The 16,579-nt window shown below is 63.4% G+C and overlaps 2 protein-coding genes across 5 annotated transcripts; both read left to right on the top strand.

Moving 5' to 3' along the window:
• The first annotated feature begins 118 nt into the window (after nt 1–118).
• On the top strand, nt 119–10,586 carry WIPF2 (WAS/WASL interacting protein family member 2). 4 transcript variants are annotated; one of them, XM_082297435.1, is made up of 9 exons: nt 149–201; nt 5,720–5,767; nt 6,428–6,540; nt 6,729–6,861; nt 7,000–7,119; nt 7,528–8,178; nt 9,269–9,478; nt 9,588–9,689; nt 10,406–10,586. In XM_082297435.1, exons 3-9 carry the CDS (start codon nt 6,478–6,480, stop codon nt 10,444–10,446), a joined length of 1,320 nt encoding a protein of 439 aa, XP_082153561.1. In that variant the 5' UTR covers nt 149–201; nt 5,720–5,767; nt 6,428–6,477; the 3' UTR covers nt 10,447–10,586. The 4 variants fall into 4 exon arrangements, with proteins under 4 accessions (XP_082153559.1, XP_082153561.1, XP_082153560.1 ...); XM_082297434.1 differs by having other exon boundaries at nt 155–201; nt 3,605–5,767; XM_082297436.1 differs by having other exon boundaries at nt 161–201; nt 4,196–5,767.
• A 1,949-nt stretch (nt 10,587–12,535) lies between these two features.
• Nucleotides 12,536–15,644, top strand: CDC6 (cell division cycle 6; the record flags this gene model as incomplete). Its single annotated transcript, XM_082297432.1, has 11 exons — nt 12,536–12,779; nt 13,030–13,248; nt 13,484–13,683; nt 13,766–13,929; nt 14,067–14,173; nt 14,313–14,452; nt 14,537–14,637; nt 14,770–14,834; nt 14,980–15,179; nt 15,288–15,428; nt 15,555–15,644. 11 exons carry the CDS (start codon nt 12,536–12,538, stop codon nt 15,642–15,644), a joined length of 1,671 nt encoding a protein of 556 aa, XP_082153558.1.
• Between the last annotated feature and the right edge of the window lie 935 nt (nt 15,645–16,579).

Here is a 16,579-nt window from a genome sequence, read left to right as displayed (position 1 = left end):
CCGGCGTGACCTTCCCAAGATGGCGATGGCGGGGCATTCTCTCATGGCCACTCGACCTCCTCATCATGGCGCCGCGGCCTCGCCGTGCCCCGCCGTGCCCCGCCCACATCCGCTTCGGTCGCGCAGGCGCAGAAGGGCCACGACCGCCATTTCGTTCGGCGGGGCTGGGGCCGGGGCCGGGAGCGGCGGGAGGAGCCGCGGGTGAGCGGGGGAGGGCCGGGGGGGATCGGCGGGGCCGGGCCGGGGCTCGGGGGGCCGGGACTGCGGCCACGGGGCCCTTGTGCAGGGTGCGGTGGCTTGGGGTGGGCGCGTGGGGCCTGTGCGGAGCCTGGGACCGGCGGGGCGGGGGGTGCGCTGAGGCCTGCGCGGATCTGGGGGGGTGTCCGGGGCCGGCTGAGGGTCCTCGGAGCCGGCTGAGGGGTCCCTGGGGCCTCTGAGGAGTCCGCGAGGCCGGCTTTGGAGTGCCAGGAACGGGCAAGGCCGGGGGGGCTGGAGCCCCCACACTGATCCCCTGGACCCTCCCAACCTGACCCCTGGGACGCCTGTGAGATCCCCCACCTCCCTGACTCCTGGGTCTCCTGGATTCTTCCCTAGAACTGCCCTGGACCCCTCTGCTTGGGTATGCCCAGAACCGGCGGGTCTGGGGGCCTGGGAACCCCCCACCATGGGGACCCCCTCTCTGACCCCCAGGTCTCCTCTGAGACCCATCCCCAGGACCCCCATGGACCTCCACTGAAACCCCCGCACTGTCCTTGACCCCTCCACCCTGACCCTTGAATTACGCGTGGGATCCCTCCCCAGGACCCTCCTTGTGCCCCCACCCTGGGCGTGCCTGCACCTGGCAGCAGCAGTGCCCTGGGACCCCCACTGTGACCCCTGTGCCTCCCCCGCGATCCCCACACTGACCTCCTGGACTTCTCCACCACTCCTTGGACTCCCGTCTTTGGTGTGGCTGGAACCAGTGGGATCAGGGGTCTGGGACGTCCACCCTGACCCCTGGACCCCTTCACCCTGACCCCTGGGGCACTTCAGGGACCTCTCCTCAGGACCCCTCTGGACCTCCAACGTGCGGGTCTCCGGAGCTGGCAGGGCTGGGGGCCTGGGATCCCCACTGTGACTCCTGGCACCCCTCTGAGACCCCCATATTGATGCCCTGGACCCTTCCACCCCTTCCCAGGACCCCCCTGGTCCCCCAGCCTGGGGCTGCCCAGAAGTGGTGGGGCCAGGGCTGGGTGCCTGGGATCCCACCATGGAGACTGACCCCAGAGTGTCCCCTGGGAGTCCCCCTATGACCTCTGAGACCTCTACCATGACCTCATTGACCCCTCTCCCCTGACTCCTGGGTCACCTCAGGGTCCCCTCCCCGGTGGGGGTGTCCAGAACTGGCAGGACCAGGGGCCAGGGACCCCCAGTGTGACCCCTGGGACCCCTGCCGTGACCCCTGGGACCCCTTCACCCTTCCCAGGATCCCCCTGGACCCCCTCTATGACCCCTGGTACCGTCACACTGACTCCCAGGGCCCCTCTGGACCCCCCCCCCCACTGACCCACTAGACTCTTCCACCCTTCCCAGGACCCCCCTGGATCCCCACCCTGTGCGTGTCCAGAACCAGCAAGGGCTGGGGATGCACTGAGGCTTGTCTGGGGAGGGAGTGGGACCCTATTTAGGGTACAGGAGAAGGAGGGGGTGACTTTTTGGAGCCTGTGGTGGCTTAGGGATGACCACAGACACAGAGTTCCATGGAATCCTGGAATGATTTGAATTGGAAATGACCTTAAATCCCATCTTGCACTGGAAGGGGTTGTTCCAAGCCCCATCCAACCTGGAACACTTCCAGGGATAGGGCAGCCACAGGTTTTCTGGGCAACGCTGGAGCTGAGCTGTCCCTCCTGCTCCAGGGAAACACATCCAGGACTCCCTGCTCCCGGTCCAACAGCCTTCCTGCCCACAATGCTGAAGGCAGGGTGGATGGAAAGGCCGGTGGACCAGGAGCACGCGTCCACTGCGGGATCTCACTCTGTTTTGATCGCTGTCAGGATCGCTGCACCCGGAATTCCGAGCTCCAGCTCAAAGGAACCGGGAAGTCCCTGTGTCTCCTGCCACTTCCTCCCGCTGGAATAATTCAGCGGTTCCTGCCCAGCCCCTCGTGTGCCACCTCTCCCTTCCTGGCTTCCTTTTGCCTCTTTGGGAAAGGAGGAGCAGCAGGGGAGGCTGCAGGCCTGGCAGGACGGGCTTTTCCTGCTTTTCCCTTTGCTGCAGTGGAATTTCAGGACAGGATTCCTTGCTCCTGATTAAAGGTTTCCGCTGCTGAGTGACCTGAGATGAGCTGGGAGCAAGGGACAGACTGAGCTGGGGGTTCCGTGGCTGGGAATAGGAAAGCCGGGGTGGGCAAACTGAGGCTTTGGAAGCTGGGAATGGGGAAACTGAGGCAGGGGAAGCTGGGAATAGGGAAACTCAGGCTTTGGAAGCTGGGAATAGGGGAACTGTGAATAGGGAAACTGAGGCCAAGGAAGCTGTGGAGAGGAAAACAGGATGTGGAAGCTGTGGATGGATAGGGAAACTGAAGTTGTAGAAGCCGTGGGTGGATGGGGAAACTGAGGCTGTGGAGCTCATCCCTGAGGAGTTAGAAACTCTGGAGTTGGGAGTTTTTGTTAAAAACGCCTCGTCAGAGCCCGCAGGTCGTTAATAATTCACAGGGAGCGTCTGGATCCCGCGGGGCCGGAGCGTGTCTGTCTGTCTGCACGCAGGGATGCGCTGGCTCCGCGGGATGCTCCAAATGGAGCTGGCAGCTCGGCTTGGGAAGCATGCTGATAGGATTTTAAAAGCCTGAATGACCTTAAATCCTGCGATGGCTGTCGCTCAGGATAAATTATTTATGTAGCATCCTCAGCTCCTCGGGAGCGGGCAGGAATGTCAGGCTGCGGGAATTTGGGAGGGGGTAACGAGGAACTGCGGGTTTGGATGGGAAGAGAGGGAAGATAAAGGCGCGGGGGCGGGTGTTGGAGAGGTCCAGCCTTGGAAGTCGTTCCCAAACCGGTGCGGCCGCATTTCTGCACCGACATCAGAGGGTGGAAATTCCTCTTGATCTGCAGTTCAAAGCCTCCCTAAGGATGAGGCGCTGCAGCTCGGGCTTGCAAATGTGAAATACAAATCCGCCTGGAGCCCAAATCCCCCTGAAAAGCGAGGAAATAGGCGGCTGAAGGTCACTGCTGCTGCCTGTCCTGCTCCAGCAGCAATCCCCCCGGGATGAGGGCTGCTGCTGGGGAGGGCATTTCAATTCCCTCCACAGCAAACAGGGACTTGAAAAATGCCTGGAAAATGTGGCGTGTCTCCCTGGCCGGGCCGGATCTGCCCAATCTGGCTGCTTTTAGGGGACAAGGGGCAGCTGAATGTCAAGTTCTTGGGATTTAGTAGTGTTTTGGTCTCAGGGTTGACAGGGAAGTGCTGATCCAAAACACTGCCGAGGGGTCTGTGGCCATGGTGGGCTCCAGCCTGTGGAACAGCAGCTCTGAAGCAGCTTTCCACAGGGTCACCTCATCTCCTGACCTCTCCCTCCTCCCGTGGGACATCTTTTCACACCTTGTTTTCCTCATTCTTTGCTCAGAGCTTTCCTAAGGTTTGGTTTGGATTGGAAAAGCAAAGGCACTGTGTAAACCTGCCCCTCCTGCCTCAGCCCAGCTTTGATCTGCTGGTGTCTCTGGATTCAGCTCTTCCCAGCCACTTTCCCTGCGAGCACAGGGAGCTGCCACCACGGCATATGGAGCCCTCAGAGGCTCTGATGTGTCTTGGTGAAAGGGTCCTGGTACGGAAGAACAAAGGAGAAGGAGCGCGGAGAAGTCAGAGCGTTGTTCACAGGGATGGCTTCTGCCAGGCATGAAGGGGTGCTGGGAGGAGAACTCCCCCCTTTTTTTTTTTCCTGGAGGATTTAGCTCCTGTCTCCCTAATCTGTATCAGCTGGGTCTGTCTTCTTGCACATGAAAGATCCAGGCTGCATTTCAAAGGCACCGTTCCCACCCGTGTGCTGAGTTCGGGGCCTCTCGATTTTGGTTTTTCAATGTGACCTTTGCTATTAATCCCCAGCCTGAACGGGGCCGCGCGCCGAAACAGAATGACCTGTTTCTCGGGAATTCAGCTCCAGTTTATCCTCAAGCTGCTTTAGCTTAAACTCTTCCCTCCCTTCCTCTTGCTCTTCTAGGTCAGAGCCCGGATCCCAGCGCAGGTTTTGCTGTAAGGGCACCTTAGAGGGGAGACAGTGACTCGTGGTCTGTCTGTAGGAATACCCCCTTGTCCTCCAGGTCCCTGTGGATTGTCCCTGTGGATTGTCCGGAGCCTGTCGCAGGGTGTCAGCAGGTCACACGGAGAGACCCCAGCAGTGCTGGCCTGGCACGGATGGCACTGGATGGTTTATGCCAGCTGACAAACCCCTGTTTGTCTGTCTGTGAGATGCATCCCTGTCACAGGGGCCACCGAGGGAAGTGTCACCCTGGGAGTAACCAGCTGGCACAGGAGCAGAGCGGGGACACAATGTGTGACGTTCCCGTGGGTCGGGAGCAGAGGTGGTGGCCCTGGCATCAGTCCTGTGCTGGCTCAGGACTGTGACACATGAGCCCGAATCAGGAGTCTCATTACCCGGCGCCTTCCTCAGCTGGATCCTTGCTAATTCCCTCCGGCAGCTGATCCAGCACGGCTGGGGCTCTGCCCGGAGCCACTCGTGCCACCCCAGCCCTGCGATCCCACTGCAGGTGGGAAGGAGCATAGGGAAAAGAGTTCCTGTTCCAACACGTCCCAGACAAGCACGCTCGGAGCCGTCTGTGATCCTGCTCCAGTGGGAAAGGCACAGGCCGGATGGGTTTGCTGGGTGTTGTTCCCGACTGTGGAGTGTCCGGAGGGATCGATGGACGTCGGCTCTTGGGTGCGAGGCCTCGAGCTTGGGCTGGGGTGAAGGAGCACCGTGTTTGTTAGGGAGAGGGCACTGGGAGTCTCGGGTGGCTTGGAAAATGCGAGAAGATAGAAGGAGGAATGTCCTCCTGATGAGGCTGTAGCTGAGGAGTTCTCACAGGGTAGAAGAGCTGATTTTAATTAAAGGGCAGTTCAGGTATTTCTTTCTTTATTTCCCTGAACCCCAGAACCAGTGGTTTTCCTGAGGGCCGGGGAGCCACTGCTGTGGCAGCCGTGCTGCTGCTCTGTGCTTCCCATTCTCGCACCTCGGGAATGTCTGACAGAGGATGGACCTGTGTCCTGTGGGATTAGGAAGTTGTAGTTTATCTAGCAGGAGATGAGAAGGGATCTGCCTGTTAGTACCTGGTACAAACCTGAGTCATAAAGGAACTTTCCCTGCGGTGGGGGCTGTTCCTGTGCCCTCTGTCACCTGCCCTGGAGGTCATGGCTCGGAAATTGGAAGTTTCAGGTGTGAAACTGCCCTGTCCTTACCTCCTGTTGGTGGTGTGGTTCCCATTAGTGACTATGGAATAGATTTTCCTGTGGGAAGGACATCCATGGCCCAGAGAGGGACATTTGTCCCCTGCCTCAGGGTCTGCCCTGAGTGCCTGGGACTCTCTGTGTGGTGAGCAATGCCTCCAGTCATCACATTCCTGTTCCCTGAGCCTGTGCTGCAGGATGGCCCTACCTGAGCGCTGCTGTCAGTGGCACGAGGGCCTGTGACCTCCCAGTGATTCAGGCTCCTCTTCCTGTCCCTGCTCCCTCTGTGCTCTGTCTCCAGTGCCGACCAGAGCTGCCGGGCCCTGCGGAGCCCCGGGAGCTGTTCCAGGTGAGCCGTGGTGCCAGACAGGTTCGTTCTGGGCTTGTGATGAGTTGGAGTGGAACGTTGCCAGATCCATCCTGGGAAAGCTGGTTTCCCTCATTGCTTGGACAGCTTTGAGGGGGATTTGGAGTTGTGGGGTGCAGAGAGCCTTCGGTGCTGGGGGGTTATTGATGTAGGAGACAAGAGGCTGGGAAGTTCGGGGATGGGAGCCACAGGACAGTCCTGTGCTGCTCTGGCTGCCATGGAGCTGGAGCCATCTGGCAGATTTGCCCTGGCCCTGGCTGGAGACACCATGGGGCCACGTGCCAGTGCTGGCGGGCTACTGTCGCACTCCCAAGTGAGCAGCCTCCGGCTGCAGCTGGAGGAGCTGGATGGATGGTGCAGGATCAGTTTGGCTGGGTTTTCTCTGCTGAGCGAGGTGGTTGTGTGAGACCTGTCCTGGGTTTTGGCTGCAGGCACTGTGAGGGCTCTGAGCATTTGGGGTGGGGATGTGCTGCTTCCCACCTCTGGGACCTGCTGTTCCAGGGCGTTGGGACAACCTGGGAGAGCAGCTCTAGCTGCTGCTCTGCATGAGCTCCAGGCACAAGGCACCAGCACAGTTCCCCGGGGCTGTGTTTCACCACTGGCTTTCCCTGTGTTCCCTGACCACTTCCTCCCTTCCCGCAGGCATGAGTGCCCAGGCCTGCCCCCAGCACTGAGCAGCCGGAGCCGCCAGGATGCCGATCCCTCCTCCCCCGCCGCCGCCCCCCGGCCCCCCGCCACCCCCCACCCTCAGTCAGGTAGGAGTCACCTCGCTGGGTGGGGAGGTGGCCTGTCCCCACATGGGGCCACTCACCAGGGGAATTGCCCCTGGAGAAGGCTGGCTGTGGCAGGGGTGGGGTGCGCCGGGGGGCGGGAATGTGGAGCTGGGCTGTGCCTGCGCCAGGGGGTCCCGGGGAGGTGCTGAGCTGCTGCTGCTCCTCTCCAGGCGAACACGGAGCCGCCGAAGCTGAGCCGAGAGGAGCAGCGGGGCCGCGGGGCCCTCCTGCAGGACATCTGTAAGGGAACCAAGCTCAGGAAAGTGACCCAAATCAATGACCGGAGTGCACCCATCCTGGAAAGTGAGTCCTCTGGAGGCTCCCGGCCCCATGCTGGGTTCTGCTGTGCCCTTCAGGGCGCTTGCCCATCTGGTTCCCAGCAGCTCCTCATTGGAGGAGCAGATAATTCCAGGCTTAACCTCTTTGTCTCCCTCCTTCCAGAGCCCAAGGGCAGCGGCAGCAGCAGCTACGGCTCCAGCTCAGCTGCCATCCAGCCCAAGGGCGGCCTCTTCCAAGGCGGCGTTCCCAAGCTCAGACCTGTGGGAGCCAAGGACAGCTCAGGTAATGGCCACAGGCCTGTGGTCTGCGTGGGGGTCCCTGGGGAGGGCCCTGAGCAGGAAGGGGTTGAGGATCTCACTCTGTTTCCCTGGGGGTTCCAGATGCAGGACCCCAAATCACATCCCAAGCATGGCACAGGCCAGCTACACCCTCCCTGACCCTCAGTCCCACACGCAGACCTCTTGGAGGGCGCAGGAGTTTCGTGTATTGCTGAACTCTGTGTGTTCTCTGTGGTGGCCACAGAGTAGAGTGGTGAGAGAGGAGTCGTGTGTGGCTGTGCTCGGTGCCAGCTCCCTGCCTGTGCCAGACAGCTGTCCCTGCGGCCTGGCCCTCCTCGGCCGTGGCTCTGCACGGACAGGGCACTGCTCCCATGCTGTGCCCAACCCCTCACTGTGCTCTCCTTCCCTGCAGACAGCTCCACTAAACAAACACTGCAAGTCCCTGGCGCCCGAGCAGCTGCCCCCAGGCCCCCCGTGCCGGCCAGCAACAGCCGCCCTCAGGACGATGCCGACAGCAGCCGAGGGTCCCCACCGGAACTGCCGCGCACGCAGAGGCCCTCCCTGCCTGACCTGTCCCGGCCCGGCACCGCTGGCGGCACCGGCATGAAGCACAGCTCCTCGGCCCCGCCGCCCCCGCCACCAGGACGCCGTGCCGCCGCCCCCCCGGCCCCCCCTCCAGCGCACGCCAAGGCCTCGCCCTACAACCGGGAGAAGCCGCTGCCGCCCACCCCAGGACAGCGCCTGCCTGGCAGCAGGGACGGCCCTCCCGCCCCGCCGCCCATCAAACCCCCTCCCTCCCCAGTCAGTCTCCGGTCAGGGGCTCAGGGCCAGTCTCTTGCCCCTCCGCCTCCCCCTTACCGGCAACCCCCCGGTGTCCCCAACGGCCCTTCCAGCCCCAGCAGCGAGTCGGCCCCGGAGCTGCCGCAGAGACACAACTCCTTGCACAGGAAGGCGCCGGGCCCATTGCGGGGTCTGGCACCGCCGCCGCCCACTGCTGCCTCCCCGTCCCTGCAGAGCAGCCGCCCCCCACCACCGGCCAGAGACCCCCCAAGCCGTGGAGCAGGTAAGAGCTGCTTGCTCTGCAGTGCCTGGGGGCAGCTGGAACGGGCAGGAGTTGGTGGGAGGTGATGGGCAAGAGTTGGCTTCGGGGCACAGAGTGGCTTCTGCATGCGGTGTAGGGGCCAAGCCAGGGCAGTAGTTGCAGTGCCATATTTAACACATGTCCTTGGTCATGTCCCATGACCATCGAGCTCCTTCCAGGCCTGGTGTTGACGGTGGGTTGTGGCTGGGCGACTCCTGCCCATGCTGTCCTGGGGTGGGAGGTGAGAATTTGACAGAGCACAGCTGTGTGTGCTGTGGCTGCTCCCCTGAGTTTCCTGAATGTCACTGGGAGGGTGCAAAAAGCTATGACAGAGCAGGGAGAAGCCTTTCCCTGGGTGTGCAGCCCTCGGGAGTGTGTCCCTGTGGCTGGGACTGGTGTTGGCTGCGCCCCGGTGCCCCCCCGTGCACTCCTGGGCTCTGTGTCCAGACCGCAGCTCCTGCCTGGGCCCCTGCCAAGCCGCTCCGTCCTTCTGGCCCTGCCAGAATCCCTCCTCAGAGCTACAGCTGGGGATCTGCGCTGTCAGCCCGTGTGTAATTAGGCTAATGAGGAGCACGAACTGCCACCGAGCCTCCGCGGGAGGCTGGGCAGGAGCGAGAGGTGGGTCAGAGGGGCCGTGGGTCCTGTCACTGCCTCGGTGGCACTGCGGATGTGGCTTCCAGTCTTGGCAGGCAGCATCTTGGCTCCATGTGGAGCCACTGCCCTCAGACTCGGGGATGTGCGGGATTGTAGCTGCTCCTGGGATCCCCTCTGGTGTGGAGGGACCTGTGCCCAGCATGGGCTGGGAGCATGTGGGGCTGGGAGCATGTGGGGCTGGGGCAGCCGCCGGGGTGGGCATTGAGCCGGGGGACAGTGGGGCTGGCTGGTCCCTGCACTGCAGATGATGAGGAATGCAGATGTCGGGAGCGAGCAGGAAATCTCCGGGCACGCGTAGGAGCATCCCTGGGCCGCGGTCTGGCACAGCAGCTGGCCCGGAATGCTGTGAGGGATGTCCCTGGGTTTGCCCCGGGAACGCCGCACGGCGCTGACCCCGCTGTCCCTGCCGTCCCTGCAGCCCCCCCGCCCCCACCGCCGATGCTGCGGAACGGAGGGCGCGATGCCCCCCCGCCCCCACCCCCCTACAGACTGCACGGCCCCACCGAGCCCCCCAGCCGGGGGAAGCCCCCGCCGCCGCCCACCCGGACCCCGGCCGGGCCACCGCCGCCACCGCCGCCTGTGCGGAATGGGCACCGGGACTCCATCTCCACCGTCAGAGCATTCCTGGGTGAGTGGGACCCCTGCACGGATTCCCCTCGGAGCCGAGCCCCGTGGCTTTGGCCAGGCTCCCCCAGAGCCCCCCTCCCTCACCTGCCCCTTTTCCCGTTTCTTCACAGATGACTTTGAATCCAAATACTCCTTTCATCCTGTCGAAGATTTCCCAGCCCCAGAGGAATATAAATACTTCCAGAGAATCTACCCCAGCAAAACAAACAGAGGTGAGGAGGAGGAGGGGATGTCCCAAATTCCTTCTCCCCTTCTGTGTCCTCAGGGCTGGCACTGTCCTGTTTGTCCCTGCACAGGGTTGGGTGGTGCAGCGGTCTTGCCCTGGGCCCTGCCTGTTTTCCTGGGAGTGCTGAGCCCCATTCCCAGGGGTAGCGAACCCTGAAGGCAACTCTCTGTGCTGCAGAGGGGCCAGATATTTGGGCTGTGCAGATGCCCTATCCCGCCTGCTCCCGGTTTGCCTGCTGGGAAATGCTGCAGGGCTCATTCCTGCCTGTGCTGAGCACCTTTGGTACCAGAGGGGATCTCGAAGGACCCCATAGCCAGGGCTGGGCATGGGCTGGGGGGGGTGCAGACCCCCCGTGTATCCCAGGATAGGCCTCAAGCACCGGCGCTTGGACCTGGCAGAGCTCAAAGTGCCCTTGGTGCCGCGCGTCAGCGCTGCGGATCCCGGCGGAGACTCCGGGGAGAATGGGATGCTCGTTTATTTTTAGAGCTATGAATGTTTAATGCGGGTTTGAAAAGCCCCGAGCTCGGTGCGGCTGCAGCGGCTGCTGCCAGGCGCAAATCCCAGGCTCCAGATCTCCACGGGGAGGTCGGGGGGGGGGGGGGGGGGCCGGCAGCTGGCGCGGGGGTGTGGAGGAGGGAAAGCAGACGTGCTGGATCCGGCTCTGCGGAGCTCTCGCTTCCAACAGGCTTCCTTGTCTTCCAGCTACGCGTGGGGCCCCCCCTCTGCCCCCCATCCCCAGGTGAAACTGGACTGTGCAGGTGGATTGTTCCAGAGCAGAGACATGGACCTCCTTCCCCTTCCTCAGCCGGACCCCCCCAGCTCCCAGCCCCCCGGATCCTGCATGACACACTCCCAGCCTCTCCGGTTTTCCCAGGACGAGCGGATCCCCCCAGTCCAGCGCCTTCCACCAGCCCCGCCTCATCTATGCACCCCCCAGGATTCAGTGACCTCATAGCAAGCCTGGATGGGTCCATCCCTCGTTCCTCCTCATGGATCCTGGGTTGGGATCTGCCTGGGAGCCGGGCATGGGACTTGAGGCCGAGCCGTGTGCCGGCTGTTGGGACCAGGGGGGCTCATGGAGAGGAGCTGGGGTCAGGCAGGGAATGGACATGCTGTGAGACCCCCAGAGCGAGGGGAAGCAGGGACAGGCCGGCACAGCCTTGTTATCCCAGGAAAGCCTCGTTATCCCGGTGGAACCTCGTTATCCTGGGAGAGCCTCGTGATCCCAGCGGAACCTCGTTATCCCAGCACAGCCCATTGCTTTTTTGCACAGGAGCCAGTGGAGGCAGGGGGGGAACGTGAGTGGGACCATGCAGGGACACCCCGACAGTGCCAGGCTGGTGGGGACTCCCTTTCCCTGACCCCATGGGGGGGGCCACCCCCATGTACCCCCCCTCAAAACCGCTGCTCCCCTGGCACTCCCCCCCGGGTTCCCCTGGCTCTCACTGCTGACCCCCCCCAAACTTGAGCATTTTAACAAGTAAACACTAATTACATGGGGGGCCCGTTCGTGCTGGGACTGGTGCATCGGGGGGTGCGTGGGGGGCCCTGGGGCTGCGCCGGGGGGCCGGTGATGTTTTGCCTTACACTCCCTGTCCGACGGGTGCTCCCTGCCGGACTCTCCGTGTTCCCGCGGGGGGGGGGTCACACTAACGTAGTTACTGATCTCTTTGTACCTGTAAAGCGCCGTAGCAGGAAGGGGAGGGGGTGTGGGGGGGCTGCACCCCTGCAGACGGGTTCGGGGCTCATTCAGGGGAATTTTTTTCTATGATGATGGACCTTTCCCTGTTGAGACTGGAGCGAGGTGGGTGAGGGGTGAGTGGGGGGTTTCTCTGGAGAATGAACCCCACCCCCCAGCGCTACCCTTTGGGTTAAATAAAGGTTCCACACGGTTCTGCCCCTCCCAGAGCGAGGGGCCCTTTTAAAAGGGAACAGAGGAATTTGGAGGAGCTGGAAATTGCATTTAAATAAAAGTAATTAAGTGATAAATGATGTCATGGACACTGTCTAAGGGGGGGTGTGTGCCCAGGAACCCCTTTCTTGAGGGTGATGCCCCAAGGGCTGGGGACGGAGTACTCTGGCAGACAGGGTGGAGGGTACTGGGAGAACAGTAGGAAGGCACTGGGACCACTGGGAAGGAGGATTGTGGGTACTGGGAGCAGGGGGAGGGGGGTTGGAGGGTGTGGGCCCTGGGAGCATGGGGCAAGCGTGGTGGGGAATACTGGGAGCACTAGGAGGAAGGGTGGGGAGTACTGGGAGCATGGAGAGACAAGACTGAGCGGCAGTAGAAAGGCAGTATAGGAGGTACTGGTGGCACTGGGAGTACGGGGAAGGCCGGACTGGAGGGCGCGGGCCGTGGGAGCACTGGGGACACGGGGAGCGCTGACTACCCGCCCGCAGACCACAACTCCCAGCATGCCCCGCGTGCCGCGCTCGGCACCTTCCGCCGTGCCTCGGGTGCGCTCGCTGATAGGCTGCGCTGTTGCGGCCCTTCCTCCGGCCGCGGCGATTGGCGGCGGTGGCGGAGGCGCAGCCAATGGGGGGAAAGGGGCGGGGCCAGACGGGCCTGGTGGCGGGAATTGCGGAACCGGGGCTGATTTGGCGCGAGAAGGTCGGTGGCGGGAGCTGCGGGACCCGGAGGGGACCCGGAGGGGACCCGGAGGGAATCTGGGGGGGCTTAGGGGGACACGGGAGCCAGAGATGGGGGACAGCGTGGTAGGGACTGGGATTGGGGGGGCAGGGGGTTACTGGGACCCGCGGGCTTGGGATCTTTCTCACCTGACCGGGGTCCCGCCCTCTGACCGCTGTCTTCCTCTACCCGCAGCCCCCGCCATGGCCAGCAAGAGCCCGCAGAGCCAGCCCACCATCGGCTTCCCCCGCACGAGGAGCGCCCGCCGCCTCGCCGCCCCCCCGGCCAAGAGCGACCCCGACTCCCCTGCTCTGCGCCCCTCGCCGCGCTCCAAGGCCTCGGGCCCCGCCGATCCCGGCCAGGCCACCCCGGCCACACGCTCAGGCCGTGTCACAGCGCAGCCTCTGAGCCCCAAAGTGCAGCCCCTGAGCCCCCGCAAGCGCCTGGGTGAGTCCCTCCTCTGTCCTCTTCGCCGGGGACCCCCGGGAATGGTGGGGGGCGCATCTCCCTTCTCACCCCAGAGGGCTGGGGCAGACAGAAGGGCCCAGCCCCACTCCGGCTCTGACCCAGCTGCGTTTTCGGCTTCATCCCCATTTTGGAAGGAAGAGCTGCTCCCGCGGGTTTTTTGGGGGAGCTGAAGTGCAAAGTCCCCCAGGGAGACTGGCCCCGTGTCACCACCAGCCTATTGCCCCCGCAGGTGATGACAACCTGTGCAATGTCCCCCATGCCCTGCCTGGCTCCCCAGCCAAGCGCAGCAAGGAGAACCGGGGCCGTCGCCTGCTCTTTGGGGACCCCTCGGCCTCCCCTGAGCAGCCCAAGGGCCCGGGGTCATCCCTGCAGAGTGGGGGGCCAGAGACCCCTCGGAGCTCGGGGCTCGGCGGGCAGCAGCGACGCACCCGGCTCTTCCGGCAGGAAGGTGAGTGTGGGCAGGGCCGGGTATGGGGTTATGGATGGGATAGGGATAGGGATGGGGGTATGGATGGGGATGGTGATAGGGGTAGAGTTGAGGGTGAAGCAAGGGATGGGGATGGGGATGAGGTGGGGGACGGAGCCAGGGATAGGGATGGGGGCATGAATGGGGATGATGATCAGTTGGGATGGGGTCCCAGCAATGCCGCATCCCTCCCTGAGCCCTCTTGCTCCCCATGCAGGTACCTGTTACCAGCAGGCCAAGCAGGTGCTGCATGTGGCTGTGCCCGACCGGCTCCAGGGCAGGGAGCGGGAGACGGGGATCCTCCGGCAGTTCCTGCGGGAGCACGTCCTGAGGCGCCGTCCCGGCAGCCTCTACGTGTCTGGGGCCCCCGGGACCGGGAAAACAGCCTGTCTGAGCCGTGTTCTGCTCGACTGCAAGGTGTGTGCCATGGCCACGGCTGTGGGGCTGCTGTTGGGGCCTGGGGGCAGTGGGTCAGGTGTAACATTCCCATTCCCAGCAGGACGAGCTGGCTGGGAGCAGGACTGTGGTGCTGAACTGCATGGCACTGGGCAGCCCCCAGAGCGTCTTCCCTGCCCTGGCACAGCAGCTGGGACTGCCTGTGGCCACTGGCCGGGAGCGTATCCGGAGCCTGGAGAAGCATCTGATGGCCCAGGGGCCCATGGTGTGAGTTCCCTGTCTGTGGTGGGTGGCGTGGGATCCCCCCCTGGATGCCAGGAGAGGCAGCCTGGCAGCAGCTCTGCTCTCCCTGCTTGGGGTACTGTGAGGGGACAGAGCAGGGGTTGATCTGGGCTCTCCTGCAGCCTCCTGGTGCTGGATGAGCTGGACCAGCTGGAGAGCAAAGGCCAGGATGTGCTCTACACCCTCTTTGAGTGGCCCCAGCTGCCTAGCTCCAGGCTCGTCCTCGTGGGTGAGTCTGCAGAGCGTGGCACTGCTGCCCTGGGAACCCTCCCTCTCTTGAGGGGTTGATGGGGGGCTTGCCTTTGCAGCCCCCTCCTGCTCCCTCCTTGGAGAACAGCCCTCATCCTTCTCCTCTCCTCGTCCTTCAGGGTTGGCCAATGCCCTGGACCTGACAGACCGGAGCCTGGCCAGGCTGGGAGCCCACCCAGGTGGCAGCCCCCAGCTGCTGCACTTCCCACCCTACACCAAGGAGCAGCTCACCCACATCCTGCAGGAGCGGCTGGGGCAGGTGGGGACACAGGGAGGACAGTGGGGGGACATGGGGTTCTTTGTCCACATGGGTGGCAGTGCTGATGGCCCTGGTGCCTCGTAGGTGGCCGGTGACCCTGTCCTGGACTCTGCTGCGCTCCAGTTCTGTGCCCGCAAAGTCTCTGCAGTCTCTGGTGATGCTCGCAAGGCCCTGGATGTCTGCAGGTCAGTGTGCCCTAAAACCCAGTGGTGCCAGGGCCAGGTTGGTCCCCTGCGAGTCCCCATGGCTTCCCTGCACCAGGGTGCCCATGCCAGGGGTGCCTGCTCTGCCTGGAGCTCAGGGCTGTCCCTCCCCAGGCGCGCCATGGAGGTGGTGGAGCTGGAGGTGCGAGGCCAGACCCTGCTCAAGCCGCTGCCTGGGGGTGAGTCACTGCTGCCAGAGCCAAAACCCTGGGGGGAATCCTCCGGGATCGCCTCAGTGGGAGTCTGGGCTCCCTTTGTGGTGCACCTCTCTCTGCTACCACCTCCCCTTTCTCACCATCCTGGGATCCTCTCTCTGTCTCACAGGTGAGTCCCCGGTGTCCCCCGTCCCCAAGCGCGTGGGGCTCCTGCACATCTCCCAGGTGCTGTCGGAGGTGTTTGGGGACCGGCTGGCAGCGGGGTCCCGGGGGGCCCAGGACACTTTCCCACTGCAGCAGAAGGTGCTGCTCTGCTCCCTACTCCTGCTTGCCCGGCACTCACATGCCCGTGAGGTGACCCTGGGGAAGGTGAGTGGCAGCGGGACCCTCTCAGGGCTGGACCTGGGCAGTGGGTGGGCGTCCCTGGGGTGTCTCTCGGGTGTTTTGCTGCAGTGTGACCCCCCCTGCCCTCCCCAGCTCCACGACACCTACAGCCAGGTATGCAGGCGGCAGCAGCTCCCCACCGTCGACCAGGCCGAGTGTCTGTCCCTTGTCACCCTCCTGGAGTCCCGTGGTGTCCTCGAGCTCAAGAAGGCCAAGGAGGCCCGGCTGGCCAAGGTACTGTGGGGTGGCGGGGCAGGGTCTGGTGACAGCGCTGGGGTCCAGTGATAGGATACGATCCAGGGCTGGGACTGGGGCAGGATCTGGCAGCACGGTGCTGAGCATCCCTGTTCTCCTGCCCAGGTTTCCCTGACGCTGGAGGAGGCAGCGCTGGAGCACAGGCTGCAGGACACGGCGCTGGTGGGCAGCATCCTGGCCCAGGGGCTGCACTAACCCCCCAGCAGCCCCCTCCCCAGGGCCTCAAGGGGGATTTTGCTGCTGTGGCAAGAGCAGACAAATGGCTCTCATGGTCTTGGACGTTTGTCAAGTTCTGCCCTGGGGCTGTCAGTCTGGGGTCTTTTTATGAATATTTTTAATATAATAATATTATTAATGTTATATTATGATTTCTGTGTGGCTGAGGCAGGAGGCTGAGACATCCCCCAGCCCCTCTGTGGCACCCCCAGCCCCTTTGAAGGGTGAGGTGGGTGCTCCTGACCCCCCTTGCCACCCCGGTGTGTGATCCTCAGGTCCAGTGTTGCTCCTGCCTTTCTCAGAGCCTTCTGGGGCTCTCTGGGACCTTCTGGACCACTCTGGCTGCAGGGAGAATCTTCCCAGTGCTGGCAGTGGCAGAGGGGGTGCAGAGACCCCTGGGGGTGGGGGGACAGTGGGAACCCCTTTATCTCCTGCCGTTAATAAAGTCATCTTGGTTCAGCTCTGGCTCCTGTCCACCCTGTTTCACCCCTGTTCCCCCACTCCCTGCTTGCCCCACAGCTGTGGGGACCCCACCCTGTCCTCCCCAGCCCCTCTCCTGGACTCCAACCCCTCTCCTGGGCTCCAGCTCCCCTCTCAGCTCCTGGCCCCAGATCCTCCGTTTCTGTTAAATAATGGACGCTTTGACCTAATTTTGCAGCTTCCTCATTGCGGGGGGGGGGGGGGAGTGTTGGGGGCTCCAAATGGGGGGGGGAGTGGGAGGAGATGAGACTCTGCTTGTGCCCCACCTCCCTCCATCACACCCTGCCTCTGCTGTCCCACCCTGTCCCCCAGGACCCCTGGCTGCCCCTCAGCAGCTCCTGGCCAGGGGTGGGGTGTTGGTGATGGGGGAGGATGTAGTACTGGAGCCCCCAGTGTGTGTCAGTTTCCCCATGGCTCCAGCGGGTGGCCCTGCT

Source organism: Coloeus monedula (assembly GCF_965178545.1).
Source record: "Coloeus monedula genome assembly, chromosome: 26".
Classification (NCBI taxonomy): domain Eukaryota; kingdom Metazoa; phylum Chordata; class Aves; order Passeriformes; family Corvidae; genus Coloeus; species Coloeus monedula.
The sequence above is the reverse complement of the archived record's forward strand: the minus strand, read 5'-3'. Positions and strand labels throughout refer to the sequence as shown.

Excerpts from the sequence above, each read along its gene's own strand:
- WIPF2 (XM_082297433.1), top strand. The coding sequence starts at position 6,478 with ATGCCGATCCCTCCTCCCCCGCCGCCGCCCCCCGGCCCCCCGCCACCC. Across the intron at positions 6,541-6,728 it reads CACCCCCCACCCTCAGTCAG|GCGAACACGGAGCCGCCGAA; the intron begins GTAGGAGTCACC and ends GCTCCTCTCCAG. Across the intron at positions 9,479-9,587 it reads CACCGTCAGAGCATTCCTGG|ATGACTTTGAATCCAAATAC; the intron begins GTGAGTGGGACC and ends GTTTCTTCACAG.